Consider the following 13267-nt stretch of genomic DNA (forward strand, 5'->3'; position numbering starts at 1 on the left):
AAATGCAGCTCCTCTTCGACACGGTCAGCCAGGCGCTCTATCGCGAGTTTCCTGTCCCTGGCGATGGCCCGAAGTGGCAAGCCTTCTTGTGCAATTTTGGGTCATCTTGGAGCCTGCCTGCCCGACAACTGGTTGTCAGATTAGTCATCATTGACTACATAGATATGTAATACCACATTCTCAGCGCAGGGATATGCATGAACTTCGCTGACAGAAATGATCAGCGTCGTCTGGTTCTTCATCATCAAAGAGTCAGAGATCGTGCCTCTCGCCGCGAAACTCACTGCTCGATTCGCTGTCGTCAAGAAAATTTCAGACACTGGAACACACCACCGGTGTGTTCCTACCGCAGTATGGTAACTGCCCAGTGGCCGCACATCAGCTGCTGCAAAGTATAGAATGCGTTGTCAGATATGTATGATTGGCTGCTGCAAGGGAGCACGTGACTGCCTGTCTACTGCCCATTAAAAGATAACTTCTTAAAGCATGCGTCATGCATTTAGACACAATCAAAGTCGACCTCAATTATTTTTGGAAGCTAGCCAGCAGTGAAGTTGACACAAACGTCAAGGTCATCTGAAATCAGAATCAGAATCGACTTAGGAAGTTGCGGTGTTGTACTATTGCCGCGTGTTGCCGGTCGTCGTTATTTTTGTTCCGTTGTATTGTTCCGTCTCGTGTGAAGGGATCTCTGTGTTGCAGGAAAAAAGCCAGCCATCCGTACGTCGGTTTCCATGTGATGCGCTCTTTTTACATTTAGTTGCTCGAAATCTATCCATGAGGTGGCTTCTCAGGTATTAGGATCGTTACTCCATTCACTAGATTCGGTTCGTTATAGCACTCAATTACTCATTGCAGCAGATTACAAAAAAATGATATAAAAGACGATGCTACGGAACATACAACTAAATGTGATATTAAAAAGTATGTTATAGAATGTGATACTGTAAAATACAGTGGCATTGAGATTTTACTATGAAATGCGATGCTATAAAATTCGTGCCAAGTCGAACGATAGATCCAATAAATGTTCGTAATTGACAACAAAATATATCGAACCTAGAGTACACCTACAACGGCGAATGAAGTACACATACAAAACATAAAAATTAATCGGAAGTAGATGGGATCCACATCGGCTTGCAAAAATCACATACATGCATGCATACGACGTACGTATCAAAAGTAATCAGCATGGGCTTGAAACTAAGGCCCATGGGCAGACATTTACGTTTTGAAATGTGAGCTTTCGATCCATCAAAGATCAAGGTGTAGTGATGGTCGGAGGCAGGCAGTTCCAAGTTGCCGCGGCGCGATAAGGACAGAGTTACCTGGTAGGTTCCAGTTGGCACCTGGGCAGGTGGAAAAACATCGACATGGAGGAACGCGCCTCCATGGTGAAAAAGAGGGACGTGGCTTGATAAAAGATTGGACAGTGGGGACAATTGTTTGCGTCTTGGGGCTTTGAATACTTTCAGCACGTCCATCTCTTTCACCAAGTCATCAATCTGGACCCAGCCTAGAGATTCCAGAGTTGGTGTTACATGCCGGCTGCGTTTCATGTCAGACATTCCTTGCGGCAAAATGTAAACTTTTTAAATCTTGTACACCTGGCACTTGATCATGCCACCCAAGGCGCATAGGCAGGAAGATATATGTGGGCAAGCGTACCCTTCGATGATAGTTTTCAGGATGTCAAGTGTTCAATATTGTCTTAGGCAGTACAGCAAGATAATAATTCCGTTGTATTTTGCACTACTTTGCCGACATGCTTTTCCAAGGAAGAGTCTAGGATCAAACCGAAGAAAATTATTTCGTCGTAGAGGTAGGATAGCGTCTCCATCTATGGCAAAGTGCAAATCAGAGATTTTCTTTATGTTAAGCTTTGAACTGATTAGAACAATGTCGGCTTTACCCTTTTTCATTCTCAGCGAGCTTGTGCTGACAAAGCTTGAAGTTCGCGAATTGATATTTCCAGACGACGTTTTAGTGCATTGAGACTGCTTGCTAGAAGAAGCCTGGTCCATGAGCTGAGTGTCATTTGCATATGAGATGAGGCGTTCATATGACAGATGACTGGGCGAGTCGTTTGTGAATAGAGTGAAAAATAGCGGACCGACTATGGACCCCTGGGGCACTCTGCGCGTTACCGCTAAGATCGTTAGTCCCGCACCCACCTCCGCCTCTGACCCTCAAATAATTTTTGAGTCAATCAGGGTAACGCCGCACCAATGAAGCTCTGTTATGTACAAACTATGATCAACGCTGTCGAAAGCCTTGGGTAGGTCGACAGCTATAAGCGAAGATATCTCTCCGCTGTCAATGTTCCACACCAGATCTCAGGCAGCGTCGAGCAGAGCGTTCTCAGTACACTTACCCTGCCCATAGGCATTGCTGAGCAGGGCTGAGAATGTCATTGTTGTGGAGATTCGCGTTCAGCTGGCTGGAAGCGACTTTTCCAAAGTATATCAACACCAGTCTCTGTGCTGCAGGAAATAGCCGGTTGCCATTCCGTCGGGTCACGTGTGAAGGAGTCCCTGTGTTGCAGGAACCAGTCGGCCGTCCGTACATCGTGGTCTCGTGTGACGGCGTCTCTGTGCTGCAGAAAGTGGCCGGCCGCATGTACGTCGGGGTCCCATGTGGCGGCGTCTCTGTGTTGCAGGAAGTGGTCGGCCGTCCGTATGTCGGGCTCCCACGTGACGGCGTCTCTGTGTTGCAGGAAGTGGTCGGCCGTCCGTATGTCGGGCTCCCATGTGACGGCGTCTCTGTGTTGCAGGAAGTGGTCGGCCGTCCGTATGTCGGCCGGCGGTCGGTGGTCGGCGCGCCCCTGCCGCCGCGGTTCGGCTCTCTGTGGTCTCTGCGCCGGGCGCCGCAGCCGCTGCCGCTGCTAATATGTGCGGCGATGGGGAGCTAGCGGGAGAATGGCGACTCGCAGGCGGACGCGGCGTCGCGACAAGAGCACCAGCGAACAAGTGAAAGACTGTTGCCGCGCAGTCACCGCCTTCGTCTTCAGCAACGTCGGCATCATCGCGCTGTTTCTAGGATACGCCATTGTGGGCGCCATAGTGTTCCAAAAGATCGAGGGCGAGGACAAACTGACACCAAATAACCGGGTGATCGGGCTTCGCCACGCTACTGTGCAGGAGCTGTGGGACATAACCCGCGCGCTAAATGTGATGTTCGAGGGCAACTGGACCGAGCTCGTGGACGAGAAGATCCTGCAGTTCCAGAACAGTATCGTGGCCGCCGTCGGCGATGGATACGACGGCAGGCCGGAGGTGACCACGCAGTGGTCCTTCTCTGGCGGATTTCTCTACTCACTGACTGTGATGACTACCATTGGTGAGTTGCAGCCCGCAAGGGTTGATTTTTTCTGGCAGAGATGCATGCGGGAATTTGCTTTGGGGTCCACCACAATTTGCATGGCAACTGAATCATGCGAAGGTAACATCTGTTCACAAGCGCATTTCGCACGTATGTTTCAAAAGGTCGAACGCTCCAGTTTCCTCCACTGATTTCATTCGTGTTTTCGAGCTGCCTGATCGCTGCTGTTTAGTGTGATTTCATGAATCTTGTTGACTAGCACGGAACGAATTGTCACGAGATAGTCTGCAGCATGTTTCGAGAGGAATGGAAGGAACTTGAGAAATGCCTTAGCCAAGAAAAGAAGGATGGCGCAGATGGAGAAAATTTGTGAAAATGGACTTTCGCATCGAAATCAGACAAATTTGGCACATTGTCAACATCATGCGCACATAATCAAAATTAGTACACAACGCATCTAAAAAGAGTATAAGTCAACGCCAGCCGCAAAAAGCACAGAGTTTCCTGTAGTCACCGTCAGGTGGCAGATTGCTCAGCGCGCTCTGGCAGCTCCCGAGACCTTCCTTGACCTTCTTCCTCGGATCTCTGTCAAGGCCGTTTTGGTGGGGCGTCTGACTCCCTTTTTCACATGAGGAGCTGATAGCTTGCTTCGTTACCCCAGGTTGACAGGTTACCCCTCTCACCCATCGTTGACATATTCGCTTGCTTGGGCGTGGCGGCGTCGCCCGTGGGAAACTTGGGTGACATGAGCAGCTCTGTGGAATATTTCGATGTGTGTTTCCACCACTCGCTAAAATGACCACAGACATTATTCACTTTTCATTTCGCAGGGTTTGCAATTTTACGGTGATAATGAAAAGGGCTGTGATCGCGCCATCGTTGGCTTTCTTCGTATAGACATATTCACACATAGACATCAGGCCAACAAAGAGCCGCAAAGGTCGATCGAGCTTGGCCTTCGCAAGGCTTCTCACCCATCCTTGAACCAATCTTACCAGTTAGGGGGGGGGGGGGACTTCCTACCAGTTGTTTGGCAGTCCATGCCAGTGATTCACTACTCTTAGACTAACCTGAAGTTGGATAGAAAGTTAAAGTAGTTAAAGTAATTAAAAAGTTAAAGTAGTTAAAAGTTAAACTAAAAAAGAGCAAAGGACTCAACATGAAACCCTGTGGAACTCAACTTTCTACTAGCTCCCACTGAGATTTAGTACCACTGAGCATTAGTCCTTGTTTTGTATCTTGCAGCCACGTTTCTACCCATCCAAGAACGTTTCTTTCAATGGCATGCGATTTTAACTGATATAAAAGAAGCTGGTGTGGCACGTTATCAAGTGGCTTCCTAAAATTTAGATAACATCTGAACTATTGCATTTATCTACATGACTTTAATGTGCTCCATGAACTCCAGAAGATTTTTTTTAAAAGCAGGACCTACCAGACAGAAAACCACTGTGGTCACTATTTATCGACTGATGTCTATCTTAGTGTAACTGAATGCTAACCAAAATCTTACATACTAGGGAGGCAAGGTGGACAGGCTTGTAGTTGCTGACACTTTTTGGTCCCCTTCTTGAATATCGGTATTACATTTGTATTGCGCTAATCCTCAGGTACTTCCGAAAACTCGATGACCTGTTAAATTTTGGCATAAGAGGATATGCTAAAGCCCTGGCACATTCATTCAACACTCTTCCATATATCTGGTCAGGTCTGGCCGTCTGATTAACCTTCATTTCCTTCACGCTCTCCCTGACCATGCCCTCGGCCACCATCAAATCTGGAAGACGGCCTTGTCAGACTTTGCCTATTGTCAGGGAGATCTCACACGGACTCCTTTGTAAAAACTGAAGAAAGCTGCCTGCTACTGAGCATGTACAATATCCTGTACTCCACTAACGGCCTTCCATATTTCTCAAGTGGTCCAACAGATTGTTCCTTATATTTGAATTCGGAGTAGCTAAAAAATTATTCACATGGCCGGAGCAAGTGTCTGATAGCCTTATTTCCGGCGATCTTTTTGCTCTCCTGTTTTCTTTTTTAGCGAGACGTTAAACCCTGAGCGATGTCAGTCATTTGTTCGCGGGTGCCGACAAAAAAATCAAAGCGCAAATGCCGACAAAAAAGCAATGAACGATAAGCCTTCCGACAGGAATGGCATGCGCTTTAGAGGGTTTGCATAACGGTAAATCGCTGGGTCCCAACGGACTCGTTTAAACTTAAAGGGATGAATTTGGCAACAGCTTGGTTAGTTCATGGCGAGGCACTTTGAAGGGAGTGCTCCACATTCGCATTGGATTTGAACTGAGATAGCCGTTTTGAAGATAATTCGGTTAGTAATATGAAGACCATTTCAAGGATGCGTCATGCAGGAGATGGGATAATAGTGGGACAGGACTAAATCCACCGGGGTGGGGGGGGGGGGGGGGGGCGCAACCTCAATCTTAATGAAAGGATGTGTCATGCAGATGGGATAATAGTGGGACAGGACTAAACCCACCGGGGGGCGCAATCTCAATCTCAATCAAAGGATGTGTCATGCAGGAGATGGAATACTAGTGGGACAGGACTAAATCCGCCGGGGGCGCAGCTCTGAGACTGGGCCCGCAGAGAGAGATCTCTGCGGGTTTTGTGCCCGACGTCCGAACTGGGGCATTCCACCAGGGGCCTTTCGGCTCACTTTGGGCTCTGAGACTGGGCCCGCAGGGGGATCCCTCTGCGGGTTTTGTGCCTGACGTCCGAACTGGGGCATTCCACCAGTTGCCTTTCGGCTCACTCGTGCGTGCTGCATGCAGCCTGCAACGGACAAATGGGATGCCGCGAGGATGCAGGACGAAGCGAAGAAGAGGACTAAAGGGGCGGATGTTCGAACATGATTTGGTTATTGGTTATTTGGATTGGGGCCCTTTTGACCAGTATGGACCATTTCATGGCTATGTGATGAAGGAGACTGGAGAACGGTGGAGCAGGACTGCATGCGCCTGGGGGGGGGGGGGGGGGGCAACCACCGATCCTAGCCCACTCAGGGACCCTCCGCGGGGTGCGCGCTGGGTGCCCGGTCGGGGTCCCCCTCCGGAGGGCCTCTCGGCACACTCGTGGCTGGCGCATACATCCTGCCCTGGACAAACGGCCAGTCTGGCGGCGACATGACGTCATAAAGACATTATGTGACGTAATCAAACGATAACGCATTGATCAACGCATTCTTGAATGATAAGATTTCGTTGCCTAGAACAGTCTTTAACACTCCAAAGCAATTCAGTAGGTTCAAGTGAGCTTATTTCGTCATGCCTCATGCTTGCCTCAATCTATTCAAGTGTTTAACATCCCTTCAACTATGCATTCAAGACCGGAAACATCTCAACCAGTCTAAAGCAAGAGAAAATGCGGCCAATCACGTGGGCGGTGCTGGCGAATGGCGCAAACGGCGCCGCGATCCATGTAACACGTCGATAATACTATACGCTTAATCCGTTCTATCTTTGCGCCTTATGATCTGTTCTTTACGTCTAATCAATTTGATTTACTGGTATTATAATGATTAACAGCTTCATTAATACTGATCTCACAAAAAGAGAGGGGTAAATGTTCAAGAGGTGGGAGTGGGCTCATGGCCAGAGTTACCAAAAAGTCTATTGTTCCGGCTAGTCACGAATTTACTCCACTTGGTACTGCTGTAACAGACCACGCCTCTAGCGGACCGATGACAGATGACAGATCAGGTAGAGCGCGACAACGAATTTCTCAAGTTTTGGCAATTTCGTACTGGTGGTCTCGGTTCGTATGTTGTTTATTTACAGCATTGCCATTTGTGACATTTTTGATCCAAGCGCCAATATTTCTAAAGAACGTTTTGCCTCGGTTGTTTGCTTGTCAACACACACACACAACGTTGTGACACCATTCCGCCAAACCTCTTGCCTTCCGTTTCCGGCACGGTATTCTGGCAACCTTCACATATTGTGGCAGGCACAGCCCCAACAATGTAACTATCAACAACAGTGAACAACCGATCCACTCCAGCTGCTTGTCCGGTCAGTGCACGGTTACTAGCCACCAGTTAGTAAAATAAGTGGCGAATGCAAATGGATGGGGCACTCCACTGCCCAGCTGTAGCCAGAAGACACGCCACTTCGTCTTTCAAGAAGACGCTCATTGGCTGGGTTATCGGGGTCGATCAGGCGCTACACTTGGCTTGCTCCCCCCGACCACGATGACGTGATTACCTTCTTAGCAGCGACTTATGCGTCGTACCTACCCAAGTGTTCGGGTGCACTGTGCTTTTTTATTCAAATGGAGGGCGGGGGAGGGGGGGGGGGGGGGCGGACGGAGGGAAGGTGCGTAATGAGTAGGTGTTAGGTGTTTTATGCACAGTCAAATGTATTTTTCGATAGCATTGTTGAACCCCATCCTATGTTGCCTTAGGCCTTAGAGTTCCCCCAAGGGCTTTTTCGGAATATCTTCCGAATGGTTTTAAGCGCGGTGCTGAAATTAGGAGTAGTTATCTCTGGTTATCTGTTTCGTTAAGGGTGCATCAATTTTGCGCACGCTGTGCAAATTTGGAGTTTGTGACCTTGCTGTTTCAAAGTATATGACCTCACGCTCGAGATCATGTCGGCGTCATTTTGTTCGAAAGTGGCAAATATTGCTTATTTTACTCATGAAACGTACTTCTAGACGTGCTTTGATTGTACTTACTAGCTATTTCACTCTGAATTGCATTACTATTGTGCTGGTGGTCTTTGCAATATCAGATCATCCAATGGCTGGCTCGATCTAATTTTAATATGTATGACCGGATTTGACTATTGAAAGTTATACGATTTAACTCTCATTTGCGCATATCTTAACATATTTGGAGGGCCTTTCTTCGTAAGAGACTTGCTATTAAAAAGGTGTTGTCTCTTCGCCATCATTGGTTACTTTTGGTGTCTTGGAATCGATTGCTATGATGCCATTGCTAGAAACGGATGCGGACCGTGCTTAATGGAAATGTCATACGCTATAAACAGCACTTTGCGCTGCACGCTATGAATATTGGCAGTATGCGTGGACCCCCTCGCGTCGAAGGACGATTACACGATGAGAAGATTTAAGCGGCTGACATCGAAAGACGATTTCCACATTAAGATGTCTATTCAGCTACGGTAACTGGCTAAATGTTTTCCAGGAAATGGTCGGGTTATTTGCTCTTTAGTTTGTGTAGACCATGTGGAGGCCTCAATCTCGGCCGTGCTTGCAGCACCTCTCTAAAAAAAACAATGTTTTTGGTGCTCATCTCCGGTGATGAGCAATCTTTGGAGATGTTATATTTGGGCCCAGTAACAGGCGTGCTCTATTTACAGCTTTTCACGAAAAGCGTGCGTACGGATTCAAGGACTTTTTCACTCAAGAGACCTGTAACTATTTGCTCGGCGTGATACGTCTTACACTTGGAGGTCCTCCTTCTTTACATGTTTAAAGTGTACCCCACTTTGCTTTGTACTGTCTGTTTCACCACATGGCTTGAACCTAAAGAAGTCTGTCTCGGCTTGCTTTTATCTCGGCTAAAAACCGAAAACATCCGCGTCATGACGACAGGGTGTTTTGACTGGCTTATATCTTTAATAGCACGTCACATTTGTATGTATCGCGTGCTTTTATATATATGGTTGACGTGGAGTATAGAAAAAACATGCATTGACATTTCCAAATTATATGATCAGTTGACGTGACGAGAGGTGAATTGGGCTTTGGCATCGCTGTCATCAAATATACCATGAACTCTGTAAGTTGTTAAGTGCATTTGCAAGAAACACTGTGCACATAGATAAGACAGATGTAAAAACCTTATTCCTCCGAAAAAAAACGGGGGAAAGGAGGTATAGATGCACTAATGTTCCGGCAGCATGTGTTTGTCGAAATATCAACGCATCTATTGCTTCATTAGCCTGGTTTTACTCCGAGGTCATGAGGTCATGCGCTCATGACCTCGCAATGTGAAGGTCATGCTTTGTGAGGCTGCCTGACGCCCTAATTCTGTGGCCGGGGATTAGTTAACGACAATTCCCTGCTCATTTTGGTGAAAAATTCGTTCATAGCTGGAACATAATTTCATGGTGAGGACAAATGCTTTGGCAGGACAGTGGCTCAGTTCTTTCCGGTGAAACAGCTGCGTATGTGCACAACGTTGTGACATTTACGCATACAATATCTGCCATTAAGGGATATAGATAAAAACTGACTTGTCCTGTGCCTCACCACCATGGTCATTCCGAATGTTTGCACACTGTGTTGCATGCACACGAAATGTTCACACGGCTCACGGAAATAATGTTGACGCGACAATTTGCTCATGCTAGGTTTCCAACAAAATGCACCGAGAGAAAATTTCAAAAACAAAGTTCCAAAAATTTTCAGACCGTAAAAGCCCGCTGAAAGCCCACAAAAGCCCAGGACAGTCGGCAAAATCCGGCGATTTCAGAGTCACCCGGCTTTGAAGGTAAGTCCACCCTCAACCTGAACAAAAGTCGGCCAGCTATAGGTGGGCCAAACAGGGTGAGTTGGTGGGCCAGAAAGCTACGTCTCTAGTCGCTACTTGGAAGAAACGGACTTTTTATACCAGCTGCAAAGCTTTCAGTGGACGGAACCGACGAGGACGTAAGCTCGGCCGGTCTGCCGGCGCGCCGAAGCGGCTGGCGCGACATGGCTCCCAAGTGGCGCGTCACAGACAGTGCGAGCATGGCTCCCTCTGACTGGCGCGTCTCAGGCACTGCGAGCACCACCTTCGCCGCCAAGTCGGCTAGACTTCCGTTCTGGTCTTGGCAGCGGCTGGGCGCGAGTGCGTGTGGCATCTGGCCGGACCTGCGGCGGCTGGCGGCACAGATCCGACCAGCGGCACACGCGGACGGGAGCGTCGCTGGCCTGCCCGCCGCCCGCCAGCCACCCCACAGCGGCGCCTCATACGCCCATGCATTATACATTATTAATCTTGGCAGAGGGGTCGGGAGTTACTGCCGACGCTTAACCGCCGACCGAGGGAGCAGCGCTCGCCCGTTATCATAAAGGTGGCTGCGATATTTCGGTCGCTGATGAGGGGATGCCCGCAAGAAAACGCAGCAGCGACGGGGTGGAGTTGTTGGCCTACCGAACAGCGCGTGGAGGTGACTTGTACATGATCGATGACTGATTCCCAGCTGAAATTGGTTGGCACCGGCGAAGAGCATTGAGCTTCCATTGTTTATCCGCAGAAGAAAACTGAATTTAAGACTTCGTCGCAGGGCTTAACACCATTGCTGATCCCAAAACTGCAAAGTTACGCCGTGTTATCCTCAAAATAGCAATATTATGATGGCGTATCCTTACCTTCATGAATTTATAGTCACATCCGATGAATTTACTTCCTGCTGAGGTCAAAGGAACGATCTACGTTCAAACAGTTGATGCCTTCCGGCGCAAAGTAAGATGTGTGTTAATCGGGGTACGTAGTCACAAATGTGGTAAGAAATAGTACTCTTTAATGCACGGGATTTCCGGGGAAAAGCATTAAAAAAGAAGAAAATCATAATGCCACATGATGCCTTCCGGCACAAAGTAAGGTCCGTGTTAACTAGGGTACGTAGTCACAACTGTGGTAAGAAATAGTACTCTTTAATCTACGGGTTTCCGGGCAAAAGTATTAAAAAAGAAGAAAATCGTAATGCCACATAAATAAACACGTGCGTAAATAACATTTATGCACGGTTATCCACATGTTATCCACAGCGACCGTGCACAAATACAATACAACGCAATGCAAACACATGGATAGCAGGCCACTTTATCAAAGCAAAGAGAGGGTGCCACCTTCCCGAGCTCGACAGCCCGGCAAATAGTGACGATGCGTGTCTAATGTTAATCCAGGAAAGCCCTATCTGGAAAAGTCCACGTTGAAATTCAATGTTTGTGCAAATCAGCACGATTTTGCTTAAAATCTTGCAGGAAAAATATTTTGGCAACGCGGACAACGTTCACGTTTCTAATTGTACGGGAGAAAGGCTTGAAACCTTGACACGCGTCTTAGTGGACGATTTAATACGATGTGCTCGACGGAATGGGGTGGAGGGTTATGGTGCTGAAGTTGACCCCCTAAGCTATGATTAGGTAGAAGAGCCATAAACATAAATTCACGCGGTAGGTAGTACTCTAGTTGAACCCGTTTTCATGACATTTCTACAGCTCTAGATCAGGTTGCCTTGCCTTACCCCTTAACGCGAAAAAGTTGACCTGGAGGTCTGTGATGGAATTGCTCTCAGATGTTCCCACGCGGCCTACGTGAACCGATATATTTTGCCGAAGAAAAGGCTAGTAAGTTTGATGTCCGGTCAGGGATGCTATTTAGCCTTTGAAAGGTCAAATTCACACTTCGAAATCATTTTGGTCTTAAGGTTTCAAAATTGAGCAAAACAATTTACCGTGGGCAGAGTTTTTCCAAAAAAAGGTTTGTGAAGGCCATTTTAGGTAAATGCCATTTTCCGACTTTCCTAAAGTCAACAAAAGAAAACGTTCACATTTTAGGGATTGCGGAATTCAAAATAAGCGCATAAATCTACCTTATTTAACACGTTTTCCATGAAAACACCGTTTGGTCCTTGCATCTTTGGCCCTTATGATTTATTCAAGGTAATTGGAACTGGCTGTTTGCTATGTCCAGTTGCCGAACTGTCTAAACCCATTTCAAAAGCCGCATGCCTTCGCTGCAACTCTGCTGTAGCATTAGCTTGAAAGTTGCACTAAGCTGGCAACCATGGCCTGACTTGGGCACACCACAGCTTAGGGGACCTTTATGGACGCATCTCATTTTGAGCAACACAGGCATGCCTCCTTATTTTCAACAGCTGTGCAAAGTAGGCGTCGCCACATCGTACCGTTCGGAAGTTATTCTGAAAAACGTAGGGGTGCCCACTTGACCTCACAGGTTACGTGTTGATACGCGGTCGAGTGGGATCTATTTGACCCTAGTGAGTTTTTTCCCAGAATAACTTCCAAACGATATCGCGCAGCAACACAAAACTTTGCCAGCTGCAGATAATTGAACAATCCATCCAATGCAAAAGAAAATATGTGCCTCTTAAGGTCGCTGACCTGTGCCAGGTCAAATTCAGGCATTGGTTGTCAGCGCAGGCAATTCTCAGGAAATTTTTCAGGCTGATGTGACAGAGGAGTGTTTGGCGAAGCCAAACATAATTGAGGTGGCTTCGTAGACAATTAAACAATTCAAATTACGACTTCAGCCAATTCCATTGGCATTCGATAAGATACCAAAATCAGATTAATATGAAACCATGCCGCTTTTTTGCTGAAAGACTTGCTGAATGACATAGTTTTGACTCTCACTTTGAATTCTTTGGTCGCAAGGTCGTCAGCACACCTCTTATTTTGACTTCATGGAGGTCAGTAGAGGTCACGACCTAAGATGAGTTAGATGATCCTTTTGCTTCGAGGAATATGCGGTTTTAGATACTTTTGTACGCTGATGTTAAATTCAAGTAGCAGAGAGAGCCAAATAGATTTGATTATTTGACCTTCTGCAGATGAGATAAGGCCAGTGACCTATCATGACCCCGAGTGACCTTTATTTTGACCAGACTTGTATGTTAAAACTGTCTGCGTGAGTGTTGCTTTCTTAAGCACTTCGTCTTCCCACAAATCCAATGCAGGTCGTTTGTGCGGATCGACTTTCTGGTGCCATGGCCTCTTTGGTCTTTCCTATACTGTTTGTGCCTTTTTGTCCTGGTAAATCATTTCTAGGTAAGCACGTAAGCATGCGCGTGCATGTAAGTGCTGCGTGCGTCGCGTGTGTCCTTGCTATGACAACCGCATGTTTGACTTGCCGGTAATTGGTGGCTGTTCTTGACCACATAACGAACATACACACAGATGTGGCCGCTTGATCAACTGGTAAAGGCTGTGATGATACTCATTTTGT

At 47.3% G+C, this 13267-nt stretch overlaps 1 protein-coding gene across 1 annotated transcript in view; it reads left to right on the forward strand.

Annotated features, from left to right (window-relative positions):
- LOC119112416 (TWiK family of potassium channels protein 7) overlaps positions 1-13267 on the forward strand; it is a 29788-nt gene that overhangs the window by 13753 nt on the left and 2768 nt on the right. The window contains exon 2 of the mRNA XM_037236596.1: positions 2777-3342. Within this exon, the coding sequence (XP_037092491.1) occupies positions 2922-3342 (421 nt within the window). The 5' untranslated portion in view covers positions 2777-2921. The remainder of the gene's footprint in view (positions 1-2776; positions 3343-13267) is intronic.

This window comes from Pollicipes pollicipes, unplaced genomic scaffold, assembly GCF_011947565.3.
Source record: "Pollicipes pollicipes isolate AB1234 unplaced genomic scaffold, Ppol_2.1 Scaffold_7261;HRSCAF=8764_pilon_pilon_pilon, whole genome shotgun sequence".
Taxonomy (NCBI): domain Eukaryota; kingdom Metazoa; phylum Arthropoda; class Thecostraca; order Pollicipedomorpha; family Pollicipedidae; genus Pollicipes; species Pollicipes pollicipes.